We start from the raw sequence: 13,434 nt of genomic DNA on the forward strand, positions 1-13,434 counted from the left end.
AATCGACCAGGAATGTGTCAGTTAATAGAAAAACAGAAGTATGTGTAACTGTTTGTGTCTTGCAATGCAATGTAGTGCAATATAGCAATCTAATTCTTTTTCATCTTAAAGTCTTGAGTAGGCCTATATCCGGATTATGGAAGGATCTCACTGAAACTGAAAATTGCCAAAGATTTGCCACATTCTGCTCTTATGTAACAGAACCCACATTTCTGCTCTCAGAGAGGGGAAGTGTGCATGAAGGCAATGTATATAAATGGGGTTCTCTGAGAGTCAGATCGACTGATCTTAACTTGGACAGGACCATGTTCACCATGTTCCCCTCCACATCCACAGTACTGCTGCTGCTTCTGGGTTTGGTCTCAGCTCACTGCTGGTCTGAGGAGGTAAGGGTTACACACAGAACCACAACGTTAAAATATAACATGAGGTATAACTCAATACAACACATTCAATGCAGTGAGGGATATGCATGTGATTATTATGTTATTGGTACATTAAGGAACTGCTTCTGTTATGAAAAAGGCCTAGCATATGGAGTTTGGTAAAGAATGACTTTGGTAATGGTTTTGAGTTAGCGAGTACATATGTGTTAATAAACTGAAACCTAGTGGATTTCAAACACATATCTGGATTGAATCATATGAGGGGTTCCATGACCACTGTAGTATTTCTGTATTGTAGGAGGAATCACAGGAGTACAGTGCAGAATATCTGGACAATGGTAAGCATTTGCTGGACATTTTGATTTCCAGAACGTGCAAACTTGACACAGTTTGTGAAGATTTAGAAGTGAGCTCTCACTCAGTTGTATAATCAGTAGCAGTGCAGTGAACCAAATTTATGTTTTAGTATGTGTTGCATATTTGAAACATTTCAAAAGGAATTACACTTATGTGTAATAGTTGAACATACATATACACATCAGTTGTCAATTTCTTATACATGATTTTCAAATTTCTAAGGCCCAGAAAACAGCACTGAGGATGATGAATACACTGTGTCAGCTTTGATTGAAAAGGCCAATAAGAACCTGGGTAAGTCTACAATAATTTATCAGTGCCGGCCTGTGCCGCAATACAGAAGAAGGTTTTATTAAACTAAACTTTAAGGGAATAAAGTGTGATTTTTTTTTGTTTGTTTTTTTTTTAAAGCACAGTTTATTGCATGTCCCTCTTAAATTCTGATGTAAAGGTCAAGCTGAAGGCGAACCACTGGTTTTGTTTGGGGACATTGCTGTGGATCCTGGTTTAAAGAACGCTGATCCCTGCACTTCCCGTCGGTGCAAGTGGCCCAAGAGGAGAGGGACTGTCTCTGTGCCCTATGTGATCTCAAATCAGTTCTGTAAGCAACATCTTTCCCTGATAAAGATGAGTGACATGGCTTTATCAGGCTGGTGGAGACACTGCTTACTGCTTGTTTGTTATTGTGCTGGTTTTTGCATTTACACTTCACTGTGCCATTGACAGCAAACCGAGAGAGATCCACCATTGAATCAGCTCTTGGTGCTTTTGCCTCCTCTACCTGTGTTCGCTTCAGGCGGCGCACCAGAGAGAGAGATTTCATCAGCATTGAGTCACGTTCAGGGTAAAACAACACCTATCTGCTTAAACATGCTCCCTGAGAGACAATAATCATGAACTGACGTGATCACTGTTGAGGGATGTTAGTTAAGAAGTTTCTAAAACCAAGTTCTCAGTTTAATTACATTCTTTGTAGTCAGCAGCCCACCAAGGCAACACTTGAACAACATAGCTTCAGTGCCTTTAGAGGCCAGATGGAAACTGTCTTTAAATCAGCATTATCTCCATAGCTATACCTCACTGATCAGTGAAACGTTCAAGGTTTTTTAGAGTTGACATGGTTGCTCTGTCGTACTGCACTGTGAAAAACACCCCTCCAAACACATGGCTGGGTTTGACTTTGTTGTTGTATTTGGGGCATTCAGATGCTGGTCTTCCGTTGGGCGGAGAGGTGGCCGTCAGCAGCTGTCTCTGCAGCGGAGGGGGTGTGTCTTTCCCCATGTGATCCAGCATGAGATGCTGCATGCGCTTGGATTCAACCATGAACAGACACGCTCTGACCGTGATCAGCATGTCCGTATCCTCCTCCAAAATGTCATCCAGGGTGAGTAAAAAAGATGTAAAGTAGATGGAACATGATGTATTAAAATAAAAGTTTTCCCCCAGTCACAACCATTGTTCAATACAAAAATTAGAGTAACGGCTGAAAAAGTTACAATGAAATGCAGTTATTAGTTTGTGTACAGTCTTGACCCTACCAGTAAAGTACAGTGTTACATCCTGGATCATTCCTCAAACACAGTCAAGTACCTAAACATAAAGACTAGTCAAGATGAACACTGAATGGTGTGAACGGTCACAGGATGGTAAGAGAGGTGTGATGAAAGCCAAACCCTGTAAATATATGACACTATATTCTCCTGGCCCACACCCCATAGTCGTTCGTTCCACTTTGTCTGTTGCTAGTTCTGACAGTTGCTGATGAACATAGACTGGAGGGTAGAACTACTTCGGCCAGCTCATTCTGATCGCTAAGTTTGTGTTTTGTTTTGTTTTTTTTGGTGGTTTGTTGTTTGTGGTTCCTCTCTTTTGGATGTCAAACCACATTTGGTTCGTGAGAAACTTGTTGAGAAGCTCAGTTTTTATACTTTGAAGATGTAACAGAGGTCTGACACTCACTTTTGTCATGATCATTTGTTTTTTTGTTTCACAACAATGGCATGATTTAAATTCACTGTGAGAAGATTTCTAATGTCACATATATTCTGTCTTCTCTATAGGGATGGAACACAATTTCCGCAAAATCAAAACCAACAACCTGGGAACTCCTTACGACTACAACTCAATCATGCACTATTCCAGGTCAGTTATGATGACACACTAGAAATGGGTTTGACTGTTTTTTGGTATAAGATAACTGCAAAGGCTACAAACCAGAAACAAAGAGAATGTCATAGCACAGGTAGTCATGTTTTGATTACTGTATATGTTTCAGGACTGCTTTTTCTAGGAATGGACAACCCACCATAGTTCCCATTCCTGACCCAAATGTGCCCATTGGTACAGCCAGGCAGATGAGTCCCAATGACATCCTGAGGGTGAACAAGCTATACAGATGCAGTAAGTATGCTCCCACATACACAACACACATGTCCGCATGTATCATCATAGCCATAACCATTTGTGAAACAGGTAAATGTTACATTCAAATATCCGGACAGTGAGAACTGAAGTTTTCCGTTAGTCAGTGTGTGGTCCAGTAATCCCTCTCTCTCTCTCTTTTCATTGTTCAGGACAAACAAAATGATGGAAGACGTTTGTCTATTACTTCTGAGGTGCATGAACTTATATCTTGTTCTTCAACTAGCTTGTTTCTGTTATTCTGAACTCAGACTCAGATTAGATGATCTCTGTGCATTTTCACATTTTTGATTATTTTTCAGCTTGTATTCCAGCATCTCAAAACATATCATTTTCAGTTTCAGAGTACAAAAGCGTAACAAATTTGTCAAGAGCACCTTATACAAGAATTGCAGCACCTGATTTTATGTGTTAATAAAACTGCATTTTAAAAATACTGGTCTTTGATTCATGCCTAATAAATAGTTAACTATTCAAAATCCATGGAACTCCAGTTGTACGTGGATGCGGAGAGATTCCATTTGGAGTCAAGGGCAGACTGAAAGAAACACTCTCCTAGCTGGAGAAGGATGATGTCATCACTCCGGTCACTGAACTAATGCCATAGGCAATTGGCCTGTTAGTGACTGGACAGATAGGTGATTACTGTTTAAAATGGGTCTGACTCTACAGGCTTAGATCTGCTTTAATCAAAAGGCATAATGGATCTGTTTACATACAAGAGGTTGCTGGACTGGTGAGGTGGTGTGGACAAAATCATCTCCAGTTTGACAGGAATAAAACCAAGGAGATTATGATTAATTTCAGGTAGTGGAACCTCCATATTCAAGGGATTTATAATCTCTGTTAACCTGAGCACTAAACACACACTAGAGCCCAACTGATATAGGATTTTTAAGGCCAACACCAATTTTGATATTTGAGGATTTAAAAATCCAATAATGATATATCAGCCAATATTCTTTTTTTTTTTCAGAAACACATAACATAAATAAAGATTTTCCCTAATATTTGTTATGTGTAAATATTTAAGAGTCCTCACCGAGATAACATGACATAAGGCAGTTTAAAAATAAACTTGTTTTATTGTTAAACAGTACTTTCAAGAAAAGTACCACAAAATATAAAGTTTTGATAAATAAGAGTCAAATGTATAAAAATACAAAAAAGGTTAAAAAAGAAAAAAAAATAGATCCATTATAAACTATAGAGTACTACTACTAATGCACATTAATGGAAATAGTGTATGTGTGTACATTGTGTGGGCCTGTCATATGAACATCAAAGAGAAATTATTAAGTAATAGTAATAATAATAATAATAAAAAATCAAGTACAAAAGATATAATCCTTGGGAATGATATGGGTGAAATGACCGTTGTTTGTTTACTTGCTAGAACTGCCACATTGTTTCATAAATAAACCTACAATCAAGGGGGTAACTGTATTTTCAATACTGGGGGGGAACAAGCCTTAGTCTAACGATTACTCCTTGTGGATTAAAAACAAACAAAACAAACAAACAAACAAAAAACAAATAAACAAAACAAATTTTAATTACTCGCTAATTTAGCCAAGAACGTAGGCTCTTCCACGCGTTGAGTAGACTAGTCTGTATCAGCCTGATTGTTCTCTGCTTCCTTTTATCCATGACGGAAAGATGTCACTATTCCCACTATCCCTGTCAACGCTGCTTGCTCTGGGTCATTGATAAACGTTACCATTACAACATATACATTTACGCTTATGCAACTGAAGTCATTGGTAAAAAGTTTTTTGTCCCCTCAGCCAGCAGGTTAGATGAGAACCGAATTATTCATATTTCTAAAAGCAAAATCGTGGAAAATATTGGGTGGGATAAACACCACTGTTTTGAATATTGGTTGGGATCAGGTGAACCAGAATGGCCAGGAGTAGCTTTGTCCTACAGCTCCCTCTGATGGCAAATCTGAGATGTAACAGAAATGTCAAAAATGATCTTTTTTTAAAAATTTCAATTTAGAATATCTGTGGTCATATGTTTGAGCAGAACCTTTGGAATCCACAAACTGAAACTGTATCCATTTGTGTGTTACAAATTTCAAAACATTTTAGAATTGTAATCAACGACAATAGAAGAAATTCAAAATGAACAGACACTGATGTACTGATGAACCGTGACGATCCGAATTTTCCCCTGATCCCAGTTAACAAAATCGAGACATTGTCCTGTAGTGCTTGGCCTATGTACTCATGAAACTGCCTCATGCAGAAACGTTGTTTATTCAGACTCTAGAGATTAATTTTTTTTTTTTTGCTATTCATTAATGCAAACGTTTGGCTAGATTCTTCTGTGTCATTTTATATGACGTCCAGGGTTCGAATCACGGGAGGGATTGGAGGGGTCTGACACCCCTAATTAAGAATTGGACCTGAAAGACTTGGGTCGAAACCTTTATATATCCTATGCTATGTAGCCCTAGAGAGAAAGTTGACCCCCCAATTGTCATTGTATGATTCACACTCTGATTACGTCTTGCGATGCATACCAGAAAATTCAGAACTTGTTACTACTGCTGCATTAAGTTCTGCTTTTATGTGGTTTCATGGGTTATACTCATGTATGAGCAGGTGGGTGAGCAGGTGTCATTCGGCTGAAAATAACAATTCTTAAAAGAATTTTCTTTAGAATTCACCCATGCCAATGCAGTTATTTCATTTTTCAGTTCAGTTAAAGTTTCCACAAGTTTGATTCCAATAGCTGTTATGCTACAGAAATGAAACCTCTCCTCTCTGAGAGGGGAAATGTTCATGAAGGCAATGTATATAAATGGAGTACTCTGAGAGTCAGATCGACTGATCTTAACCTGGACAGGACCACGTTCACCATATTCCCCTCCACATCCACAGTACTGCTGCTCCTTCTGGGTTTGATCACAGCTCACTGCTGGTCTGTGGAGGTAAGGGTTACGCACAAATCATGATGTATTATTGTGTCATGTTGACAAAGAATGAATTTGAATTTGTTAATTTGTGTCAATAAACTGTACACCAGCAGATTTTTAACGTGCGTCTCCACTGAATCATATGAGGAGTTTCATGACACTGTGGTATTTTTGTACTGTGTAGACGCAGTCATCTGAATACAATGCAGAGTATCTGGATGATGGTGAGGATTTTCTGTATTAGGGGTGTCATGATATACCGGTATTGACGATAACCGTGATATTTTAAAAAATGAAATAGGGTTATTATACAAAGATACAGGCACCTCGCCCGGAATAGGGAGACCGGGGCCACCTCCTGGAGCCAGGCCTGGGAGGGGAGCTCGTAGACGAGCGCCTGGTGGCTGGACCTGCCACGGGGTCCGGCCGGGCTCAGCCTGAATTAGCAACGTGGGGCTGCCCTCTCGTGGGCCCACTACCTGCGAGGGGAGAAATAGGGGCCGGGTGCAATGCCACACGGGTGGCAGGATGGGGCAAGGGCCCCAGCGGACTGGACTTACGGTACAGAAACTGGCTTTTGGTACGTGGAATGTCACCTCTCTGAGGGGGAAGGAGCCAGAACTTGTGCGGGAGGTGGAGCGATACCAACTATATATATTTGGGCTCACCTCTACGCACAGCCTTGGCTCTGGAACCAAACTCCTGGATGGGGGTTGTACTCTGTCCTTCTCTGGAGTTGCCGGGGGTGAGAGGCGACGGGCAGGTGTGGGGTTACTTGTTAGCCCCCAACTGAGCGCCACTGTGTTGGAGTTTGTCCCGGTGAACGAAAAGGGTCGCCTCACTGCGCCTTCGGGTTGCGGGGTGAAATCTATGACTGTCATGACGGCGTACGCGCCGAACGGCAGCTCAGAGTACCTAGCCTTCCTAGATACACTGGAAAGTGTCCTAGTGAAGACACCATCTGGGGACTCGGTAGTTCTACTGGGAGACTTCAATGCTCACGTTGGCAATGATGGAGAGACTTGGAGAGGAGTGATTGGGAGGAACGGCCTACCCGATCTGAACCCAAGTGGTGTTTTGTTATTGGACTTCTGTGCGAGTCATGGATTGTCCATAACAAACACCATGTTCGAGCATAAGGCAGCTCATAAGTGTACCTGGTACCAGAGCTCTTTAGGCCAACGGTTGATGATCGACTTTGTAGTCGTCTCATCAGACCTGCGGCCGTATGTTCTGGACACTCGGGTAAAGAGAGGGGCAGAGCTGTCAACTGATCACCACCTGGTGGTGAGTTGGATCAGATGGCGGGGGAGGCTGCCGGACAGACCTGGTAAACCCAAGCGCATAGTGAGGGTGAACTGGGAACGGCTGGCTGAGGACCCTGTACGGAGGATCTTCAACTCACACCTCCGGAGGAGCTTCTCCCTGATCCCGAGGGAGGCTGGGGACATGGAGTCTGAATGGACCCTGTTCAGAGCCTCCATTGTTGAAGCGGCAGCTTTGAGCTGTGGCCAGATGGTCGTCGGTGCCTGTCGTGGCGGCAACCCAAGGACCCGGTGGTGGATGCCATCGCTGAGGGACGCCGTCAGGCTGAAGAAGGAGGCCTTCCGGGCTTGGCTAGCACAGGGGACTCCGGAATTGGCTGAGAGGTACCGGCATGCCAAAAGGGCTGCAGTGACAGCTGTCATGGAAGCAAAAACTCGGGTATGGGAGGAGTTTGGGGAGGCCATGGAAAAGGACTTTCGCTTGGCCTCAAAGAGGTTCTGGCAAATTGTAAGGCGACTCAGGAAGGGCAGGCAGGGCCTCGTCCAGGCTGTTCTCAGCAGGGATGGGGAGGTCCTGACCTCAACTGAGGATGTGGTCAGACGGTGGAAGGAACACTTTGAGGAGCTCCTAAACCCGACTGACATGCCCTCCATAGAGGAGGAAGGGCCAGCAGATTCAGGAGGGTTGTCACCCATCTCTCTGGCAGAGGTCACTGAGGCAGTTAGAAAACTCCCCAGTGGCAAGGCGCCAGGAGTGGATGAGATCCGCCCCGAAATGCTGAAGGGTTTGGATGTTGTTGGGCTGTCATGGCTGACACGCCTCTTCAGCGTTGCGTGGGAGTCAGGGACAGTGCCTGTGGAGTGGCAGACGGGGGTGGTGGTCCCCATTTTTAAAAAAGGGGACCGGAGAGTGTGCTCCAATTATCGGGGTATCACACTACCCCGATAATTGAGAAAGCCTACTCACGGGTACTGGAAAGGAGACTGCGGCCGATTGTCGAACCTCGGATACAGGAGGAACAATGTGGATTCCGTCCTGGCCGTGGAACAGCGGACCAGCTGTTCACCCATGCACGGATACTGGAGGGATCATGGGAATTTGCCAATCCAGTCTACATGTGTTTTGTGGACCTGTAAAGGCTTACGATCGTGTCCCCCGGGGTGTCCTGTGGGGGGTACTGCGGGAGTATGGGGTGCCAGGTTCACTGCTGCAAGCCATTCGGCCCCTGTATAACCGTAGTGAGAGCTGTGTCCGTATTCTCGGCACAAAGTCAAACTCATTCCCAGTGAGTGTTGTACTCTGCCAGGGCTGTACCTTGTCTCCGATCTTGTTCTTAATTTTCATGGACAGGATCTCAAGGCGGGGTGAGGAGGGTGTCCAGTACGGTGGCCTCAGGATTGCGTCTCTGCCTTTTGCAGATGATGTGGTTCTGTTGGGCTAATCAAACTGTGACCTCCAGCACGCGTAGGGGCGGTTTGCAGCCGAGTGTGAAGCGGTCGGGATGAGGATCAGCACCTCCAAGTCCAAGGCCATGGTCCTATGCTGGAAAAAGGTGGCTTGCCCCCTCCGAATTGGGACTGAGTTCCTGCCTCAAGTGGAGGAGTTCAAGTATCTCGGGGTCTTGTTCACGAGTGAGGGTAAAATGGAGCGGGAGATCGACAGGCGGATCGGGGCGGCGGCGGCAGTCATGCGGTCATTGTACCGGACCGTCGTGGTGAAGAAGGAGCTGAGTCAGAAGGCAAGGCTTTCAATTTACCAGTCGATCTTTGTTCCAACCCTCACCTATGGTCACGAGCTCTGGGTAGTAACCGAAAGAATGAGATCGCGGATACAAGCGGCGGAAATGAGCTTCCTCCGCAGGGTGGCTGGGCGCACCCTTAGGGATAGGGTGAGGAGCTCGGACACCCGGGAGGAGCTTGGAGTAGAGCCGCTGCTCCTCCGCATTGAAGGGAGCCAGTTGAGGTGGTTCGGGCACCTAGTCAGGATGCCTCCTGGGCGCCTCCCTATGGAGGGGTTCTGGGCACAACCAACTGGGAGGAGACCCCGGGGAAGACCCAGGACACGTTGGGAGAAATATATATCTCAGCTGGCCTGGGAACGCCTTGGGATCCCCCAGGAGGAGCTGGTGGATGTAGCCGGGGAAAGGGATGTCTGGGCTACCCTCCTCAGCCTGCTGCCACCGCGACCCGGTCCCGGATAAGCGGGAGAAAATGATGATGATGATGAAATAGGGTTATTATGTTAATAATACACATAAACTTGAGATGCATTTCTGCGAGAAAATGCGAACGTCATTGCACCGCAGCATCATTGAATCTTAACTGTTGAAATACTCAATCTGTCTCCAGCTGTAGTCACGTAGCAAAAGACCGCTGAATCCAACTATCGGAAACCACTATTTGCAATCCCTTGTTGCAGCGCTAAGGTATGAAGGTAAATATGTTGCAAAATGCCAGAGCTTGTAGACTTGATTTTAAGAAATTGTAGAATATCATGTGAGAACTTGTAGAACAAAAATCTGAAGTTGTATGCTCAAATTGTCACTAGTCGAAAAAATTTGAGCTTGAATGTTGAAATTTTAACTGGTTGAAAATATTCAGACACTCCTGTTCTGAATGTGAAGTCACAGAAAAATACTCAGAAATATGTAGATTGATATGTACATAAATGCAATGACAGCTGCAAACTTACAGACTAGATTGGAAACCATTTAGTGGTGTCATTTTTGATTCGACTGTAAATGACAGGTCGTTTGGCAGACACTCAGTGTGGTTACATGTGCAGAACAATTTGATTAAAGCAACTACTGGATTATTATCAGATAAAGTAATATTCCAGTTTACATGGTAAGAGAAGCAATACAATCCGATTCACATAAAGAAATGTCTTCAATCAAGGAGGGATAGGTATCGGTTGTCTAATTAGCATACAGGTATATTTTGAAAAACTCGCAGGTCACATTTCTTTGCTGTATTATGCTTGCACGTCCTGAGAGGTCTGTAATACTAAAGACTATAGCTAGGCCAACACACTTAAAAAACCAGAACAGTGGCAAAACTGTTGCTTGGGGTTTTCGAATTCATTCGGATCTGTTCCGGAGTCATATGAAACCGGCATCAGAAAGTTTACTGGAGACCTTTCGAGAAAAGCTCATCATTTCTGGTCTCCCTGCCGTCTATATTTTAATGTGTTTGATTCTTTTAAAACTCTAATCATAAATATAGTCTCCAAAATTATTGTTGTGTCTCTCCATGCTAGTTAGTTAGCAGCCTATCATAAATTTGGTAATGGTAAACTATTTATATTGTAAGTGTCCGCGCGGTACCAAAGACCAGGCACGCGCAATTAAACTCAAGCTGAAATCAGCGTCTCAGTTACATGCCATCTAATCAGATAGAAATGGAATACTCTTGTATTTCATGAAATTGTATTTCAGTAGGATGACCCAATCAACATGATGAAGTAAAGATCATAATCCGATTGAAATCGGCTTGTTTACCTGCATGTAACCACACTGAGTCAAACAATGTGTTCGTATTTAATAAGTCTATGGACAGTTACTCTATTTCAGTCAAATGATCTACAGGGTGACTTCATTTCCGCTCTTGACTTTTCTTCAGCATTTTGCTTTACTTTATTTGTATTCATTAGTATTTTGTGAAGCCAAGCTTTAAATAGCAGTGATATATGAAGTTGGAAAGTCCATGGTGTGTCATCACTACTCATTGCTAGACACTGCAGTATGCATGAGGATCCTGTGTTCACTGTGCTTGTTGTGAAGTGTATATATATATATAAAAAATATATACTGCGTGCATCAGTGCAGTGGCTAAAAAACTGATTAAATTAACAGTTTCTCCTCAGATTAAAGGAAGGACATTGACACATGACAGTGATATCAATGGTGCTTAATTAATTGTTGTTACTGACACTGTAACTGCTTTTGTTGATGTTGTTGTTGTAGTTGTAATATGGTTGTTGTTGTTGTTGATGATGATGATGATGATGATGATGATGATGATAACAATGATGATGACAATAAATCAGACTGGCAGGTGGCAGGATTCCGGTGAGAATAAACATGTTTCTATGGAGATCAGTGTATGGGATGTAATCCCTGCTAAAATTCAAATGAAAATGAAAACGTTAAAATAAAAGTCCAAACCCCTTTTTGCCATTTCTTTTTCAAAACCTATCAAAATTAAAAATGAAATGAGATAACTGGATATTCGTTTTCATTTTCACGACAAACACGAGTCTTTCCCGAAAAAAAAATTAAATTAAAATTTTTTTTGTCATTTCACCTTATAAGTTAGACTTCTCGTTTCAATAGATTTGCAATTTAATTTTCGACATCAACGCGCTGTATCTGACAATAAAGGCAAAGGCAAACGAGCACTGCGTTATCGCTTCCCACTTTGCCTGGATGTAAATAGATGTTAATTAGAAACGTAGCCTAAAACACGGACGCCAATTGTAACAAAGGACTTTGAGTAACGGCTCCGGTTTCCAGCAGCGACCAATAGCGCAAGCAGTCACTCACTATTGGTTGTCCTTCTCCATCAGATTCGCCAATCACAGCCGCACGAGTCTCCCTAAATACCACCGCAACGGCCGCCGTCTTTGTCGGCGCGAAATTCAAAGGGAGAAGACTTGTGGGGAGGCTGCGATTGTTTGGACACTTTCGGAGAGACTGCTGCTGTGGTATTCATCGCGGAGCGCTGTAGTATTCTTCGTTTATCAGAATCTTTGTGTGCGTTCGGATACCAAAACACACAAATACAAACACACCCAGATACATACACCCCCAAACAACAGCTGTATACAACAGTGATTGTATATACATACCCACACATTCTCCGTACTTTCCATTTCTATTTCATAAAAACCTCCAAAGAAACATCTTGTCTTGCATTCTAACTGGATGTGCCATAGCGGCCACACACTTCCTGTGAACCATATACAGTCCTTCACACACATCACAACACCAATGACAGAAGTGAAGTGATCACAAAAGTGTGCGAAAGCTTCAAAAACACACAGAGCAGCGAATCACTTTGCAAATTTCGCCCTACAAAATTTCACTCTGGAGGCGTATTCGTGAAAACAGCAAGCAAATCACCTAGCTCAAAAGTTCAATGCTTAAATGAAAGTCTACAGTGGTCTATGTGTCCCGACCAGAGCCGTTGAGAGACTTTTTTCTATCGCTCTGGCCCCGCCTAACTTCATATAACCCATAAACAACAGTTCGTGTTTATACACACAATAAGATTACCAATACATCTTTTAATCATATACATATTTTCATGCTACATGTAGCCTTTAGCCTCCGCCACTTGGTCAGACTTCTTTCTTACTCCCGCCTCTCTAGCGAACGTCACGTATGCGAAGTTCGCCCCCATGCAACCTATAAGCGAAGAGCTAAGCGAAATTCGCTGCAGTTGTTAACTTCAGTGTTTTAGGTTACGCCCATTTCCAATTTACATATATTTAAATATATTTACATGTTGGCGAACTCGAAAACAACAAGGCAAAGTGGGAAACGATAACGCAATGCTCGTTTGCCTTTGCCTTTTCATATTGTCAGATACAGCGTGTTGATGTCGAAAATTAAATGGCAAACCAGGACTTTGCAACAAGTTTATCAACTTTGTCTTTTCGTTAGCATTTTGTCTGATTTGTACAGCAAAGTCTGTTAAAACGAGATGTCTAACTAATGAAGTGAAAGGACAAAAAGATATTTTATTTTTTTCAGGAAAGACTCGTGTTTGTCTTGAGAATGAAAATGTATATCGAGTTATTTAATTTCATTTTTCATTTTGGCAGGATATGTCCGGGCAAGTAATGAAAAAGAAATGGCAAAACAGGGGTTTGAACTTTTATTTTATCGTTTTCATTTTCATTTGAATTTTGGCAGGGATTACCTTCCATAGTCAGTGTTCCGTTGATTTTAATCAGTAAGTTCTATTGCCAGCGTGCCAGTGCTTGTTTACATTAGACAACATAGGGTAACTTAACAAGCAGGGAGAGCAGAGATCATGCATCACACATACACACACACACACAAACACACACAATATT

At 42.8% G+C, this 13,434-nt stretch overlaps 1 protein-coding gene across 1 annotated transcript; it reads left to right on the forward strand.

Moving 5' to 3' along the window:
* The first annotated feature begins 305 nt into the window (after positions 1 to 305).
* Positions 306 to 3,247, forward strand: LOC115829836 (high choriolytic enzyme 1-like). The gene is made up of 8 exons (XM_030794006.1): positions 306 to 386; positions 685 to 724; positions 972 to 1,037; positions 1,195 to 1,344; positions 1,470 to 1,587; positions 1,949 to 2,127; positions 2,804 to 2,885; positions 3,019 to 3,247. Exons 1-8 carry the CDS (start codon positions 306 to 308, stop codon positions 3,245 to 3,247), a joined length of 945 nt encoding a protein of 314 aa, XP_030649866.1.
* The last annotated feature ends 10,187 nt before the right edge of the window (positions 3,248 to 13,434 follow it).

This window comes from Chanos chanos, chromosome 2 (assembly GCF_902362185.1).
Source record: "Chanos chanos chromosome 2, fChaCha1.1, whole genome shotgun sequence".
NCBI classification, from domain to species: domain Eukaryota; kingdom Metazoa; phylum Chordata; class Actinopteri; order Gonorynchiformes; family Chanidae; genus Chanos; species Chanos chanos.